Here is a 5000-nt window from a genome sequence, read left to right on the forward strand (position 1 = left end):
TTTAATATAAAAAAAAAAGTTGCGCCGGGACGCAAAGCGGTGTTGCATAGATATTCAGTTGTTTCTAACCATTCAGTCGTTTCAATGCAGTAGTTCAGTAGTTTGTTTTCAAATGAGCCGTCGAAAAGGTGAAGATGAAATAGAAAAGCCGTGGCTCTAACCTCCAGATCTTGTATGCCCCCACACAGAGCGGCGTCCTCCCCGTACAGCAGCCTGCACTGGTGGTCAGCGTCGTACATTGTACCCGCCGGCAGAACTGGGTACTTGAAGTCGTGGTGACCTGGCTCGTCGTCCAGGCAGTAACCCCAGTCACGACTGGACATGGACAGAGAGACAAGCAAAATTGAAGCCAAGGAACCGCAGGACATTTTTGTTTTTGTGTGTGGTAATCAGTTTTCTTCTGATACATAACATGGCTCACATTTTTTTCTCTCAAAACTTGCCATTATATTGAGCAAAAATGAGAATGTATCCTGTATACTAAGTGCCAGCGTCATATAGGTATGGTCTTTGCTTGCATTGTTACATGCGATGTTGTATAAGCCTTGCAGGCAAGATGAATCCTTTGCAAACAATGTTCTTTGATTTAATTACAAGAAAAACCAAACGTAAAAGACAAGTCGCGTAAGGCGAAAATACAATATTTAGTCAAGTAGCTGTCGAACTCACAGAATGAAACTGAACGCAACGCAACGCAGCAAGCTAAGACCGTATACTCGTAGCATCGTCACTCCACCGCCCGTGGCAAAGGCAGTGCCCGTGGAATTGACAAGAAGAGCGGGGTATTCGTTGCGCTGAGAAGGATAGCACGCTTTTCTGTACCTCTCTTCGTTTTAACTTTCTGAGCGTGTTTTTAATCCAAACATATCATATCTATATATTTTTGGAATCAGGAACCGACAAGGAATAAGATGAAAGTGTTTTTAAATTGATTTCGAAAATTTAATTTTGATAATAATTTTTATATATTTAATTTTCAGAGCTTGTTTTTAATCCGAATATAACATACTTATATGTTTTTGGAATCAGAACATGATGGAGAATAAGATAAACGTAAATTTGGATCGTTTTATACATTTTTTTTTATTTTTTTTACAATTTTCAGATTTTTAATGACCAAAGCCATTCATTAATTTTTAAGCCACCAAGCTGAAATGCAATACCGAAGTCCGGGCTTCGTCGAAGATTACTTGACCAAAATTTCAACCAATTTGGTTGAAAAATGAGGGCGTGACAGTGCCGCCTCAACTTTCACGAAAAGCCGGATATGACGTCATCAAAGACATTTATCAAAAAAATGAAAAAAACGTTCGGGGATTTCATACCCAGGAACTCTCATGTCAAATTTCATAAAGATCGGTCCAGTAGTTTAGTCTGAATCGCTCTACACACACACACACACACACACACACACGCACACACGCACGCACACACGCACATACACCACGACCCTCGTTTCGATTCCCCCTCGATGTTAAAATATTTAGTCAAAACTTGACTAAATATAAAAAGAGATTGCACATCGTCACCTGGCTGGAAAAAGGACGTGATAGTCAGTGGACCGTGGACAGTAGACCGTCAGCTGAGTTTTTGGAGAGACTGGCATTTTAGCAAAAGCAGGTCATCACTCATTCTAAACAGTTAATACTACTCCAATATCTTGACCGCCATTGGCCAATGCTGAAAGTGACTGGCATTAAGCCAGGCAGATCGATGAACGGCCCAACAGAAAATTGATGACAAGCTCAGTTATTGTGTTTCCTTATCAAGAGGACGGAGTAAGGCCTACAGAAAAGGTCCCAGGACAAAGAGTGGCTTGCCGACAGCCAACCTGCCGATCCACAGACATCCAGGCTATCAGGTAAACAGACAAAAACCCACTCACTCTAGGAAATTGGTGATGGATTTCCTGCTGCAGAGTGACCAGCGAGCGGGGATGAGGTCCCAGGACAGGTGTGGTGCCATGACGAACATCTCACCTGGCGGACTACTGCAGTCGTTGTGCTTTGAGTCGTGCTTCATCGCAAAACTGTCACCATGCAAACAAAGCGTGTTATTGATGACGCTGTATTACATCATCACGTTTTATCTACTGCAGAGAAACTCATAGAAACTTCCCGGAAACGTCCGTCTGTACCTGTCATTGAGTTCTTAAAGATGCCATTTATGAAGTGAGACTTTACAATTAAGAGCCATTGCCTTCCATTTGTGTTCTGCAGCAGAGCACAATTGTTTTAACTCTGCAAAATGACTGCTCACAACCACACTTTCTTTACCTTAAGAAGAGAAGTTTCTGCTCCCTAATTAGAAACGTTAGGTTATTTACCTGTCCGTGCAATACCATTTCAGACTACTTTTTCTCTGCATGTGGTAGGCTTTCAGTATATCTTCCGACACTATGTTACTGCTTGATTAGAATCCAGTACAGGCAATCCGCTTAGCACTGCGGCTTCGGTCTCCTCTGACCAATCGTTTACTGGACAGGAAGGAGGTATTAGTGTAAAGTAATAGGGTTTCATATCATGTGCGCACATTTTGCTGCAAGCTAAACTGGGATGAGTCTAGCCTTGGCTGTGTGCATGCTACCTACTTGTGTCCGATTTCATGGGTGATGGTCCAGGCGAGGGAGAGGCCGGTGTCCTCGTTGATGTTGCACGACCTGTGGGGCTGACACATGCCCGACACCTGGGCCAAACCCAGCGTACTGCACGGCTGGTTCATGCGGTTACAGATGTTCTGCCTGCAACATGGACACGCTCGGTCACAACTGCTTGGATGGCACACTTAACTTACTATTCTATGTGTAAGGATATTCCTTTTTAATACAACGATTCAAACTTTCTTCTTCTTCTTGTCGATCACACGTCCATACTGTGACAGCGAAACAAATGCAACGATTCAAACATTTCTTGAGGTGAATTTCGTCATGCAACGGCTCGAACTGCCCAACGATCATGGAAACGAAATGTAGAGCCTTTTTGAGCGAGTACGTAAGTCTTGTTCTTTATTTTTGGTCAATTTGGTGAAGTACAAGCCACCATATTAGAAGGCAAACGGTATCTTTCTGCAAGCGATTCGGTATAGTGAAGTTCCAACTTTAAACAAGAAACTAAAGCGGAAAAAGGTCAAGTTAAAACAGTATTATTATTATTATTATTATTGTGATCATTTTTATGCGCCTAATCTAGATATAGCCCTAGGCGCTTACATATTAATTTCTGCCGTTTGAAATGGATTTTTTTACAGACAGACAGACAAACAGACATTTTTTACACACAATATATAACGCATTCACATCGGCCAGTAAAGCTCAGTAGCCTATTAGGCGAGCATTCACCTTTCACGGCCTTTATTCCAAGTCAAACGGGTATTTGGTGGACATTTTTATCTATGTCTATACAATTTTGCCAGGAAAGACCCTTTTGTCAATCGTGGGATCTTTAACGTGCACACCCCAATGTAGTGTACACTAAGGGACCTCGGTTTTTCGTCTCATCCGAAAGACTAGCACTTGAACCCACCACCTAGGTTAGGAAAGGGGGGAGAAAATTGCGGCCTGACCCAGGGTCGAACACGCAACCTCTCGCTTCCGAGCGCAAGTGCGTTACCACTCGGCCACCCACCCAGTATACGGAAAACATTAAATTCACTGATTAAATCAAATGTGTATGGACTGCTTGTGAGTTTTAATCCACATGTCCACTCTTGTTTTAGCTAGAGGGGATGTCTGATTAAGACCTGGTAAGTAGCAAGGCAACATCGTGGTGGTTAGGGTGATCGTCATCCCTGAAGTTGACCGACTTCTGCCATTTGCAGAAACTGCGTAGTGTCTTGTCGGCGTGGTGCGTGATTTGAAGCTCTTCCTGTTTGACAAATGAAACCCAGTGAAAATCAAGTCACTTTATTGCAGATGTACTTTTGTTTCATGTCACGCTGCTTTGACTTTGTTGTTACAAAAATATAACTCAGAACCTAGTCAGCAATGTTATATCTATCACCTGCCCCCTTTTCTCTCTTTAACTTTCAGAAAGACCTAATCGTTTACTGGTTTACATAAGCAGATAGAAACATTGATGTTACGTTACATAATTTGTTCAACAAAATTCTTCCAACAAGTAAACCTTGTCTTTATTTATTTTTGAGATTTTTTGGTCTCGTCTTTATCCTCAGCACTGTCTCATCAGTTAGCACTGTCTCATCAGTTAGCACTGTCTCATCAGTTAGCACTGTCTCATCAGTTAGCACTGTCTCATCAGTTAGCACTGTCTCATCAGTTAGCACTGTCTCATCAGTTAGCACTGTTGTCTCATCAGTTAGCACTGTCTCATCAGTTAGCACTGTCTCATCAGTTAGCACTGTCTCATCAGTTAGCACTGTCTCATCAGTTAGCACTGTTGTCTCATCAGTTAGCACTGTCTCATCAGTTAGCACTGTTGTCTCATCAGTTAGCACTGTTGTCTCATCAGTTAGCACTGTCTCATCAGTTAGCACTGTCTCATCAGTTAGCACTGTTGTCTCATCAGTTAGCACTGTTGTCTCATCAGTTAGCACCGTCTCATCAGTTAGTACGGTTGTCTCATCAGTTAGCACTGTTGTCTCATCAGTTAGCACTGTCTCATCAGTTAGCACTGTCTCATCAGTTTCTTACACGGCGCAATGCAAGTCAAACCGACACCTGCTACGCTAGCTTACCACATCATCAAAATAACGTTTCATGTGGCAACAAATGAAATAAATTGTGACAGTTGTTGTTGTTTACTCACATCAGGGTCTTTGAGCAGTAGCATGCGGACGATGACAATGTTGACGGCGTTGCCGATGGAGGCATCATGGAATAGGATAGCCACCTGCAACAGCAGCGACATACATCTGTAGATCTCAAGACATTGCACAGTAAAGCGATGACTTTGTTGTGTAAAACCTCCTAAATTTTAATCAAAGAAGCTGGTGAAGAAATTCTGGATTTCTGAAAGAGCGCTTCATTCCATATGTTACAATAC

General features: G+C 42.3%; 1 protein-coding gene across 4 annotated transcripts in view; it reads right to left on the reverse strand.

The window, feature by feature from the left end:
- LOC138976152 (A disintegrin and metalloproteinase with thrombospondin motifs 6-like) overlaps positions 1-5000 on the reverse strand; it is a 141248-nt gene that overhangs the window by 20223 nt on the left and 116025 nt on the right. For all 4 annotated transcript variants that reach the window (XM_070349011.1, XM_070349003.1, XM_070348997.1 and 1 more), the window contains 5 exons: positions 4764-4847; positions 3739-3863; positions 2591-2740; positions 1886-2029; positions 162-315 (listed from right to left, as the gene is read on the reverse strand). In XM_070349011.1, coding sequence (XP_070205112.1) covers positions 162-315; positions 1886-2029; positions 2591-2740; positions 3739-3863; positions 4764-4847 — 657 coding nt within the window. The remainder of the gene's footprint in view (positions 1-161; positions 316-1885; positions 2030-2590; positions 2741-3738; positions 3864-4763; positions 4848-5000) is intronic.

Source organism: Littorina saxatilis, linkage group LG1 (assembly GCF_037325665.1).
Source record: "Littorina saxatilis isolate snail1 linkage group LG1, US_GU_Lsax_2.0, whole genome shotgun sequence".
Taxonomy (NCBI): domain Eukaryota; kingdom Metazoa; phylum Mollusca; class Gastropoda; order Littorinimorpha; family Littorinidae; genus Littorina; species Littorina saxatilis.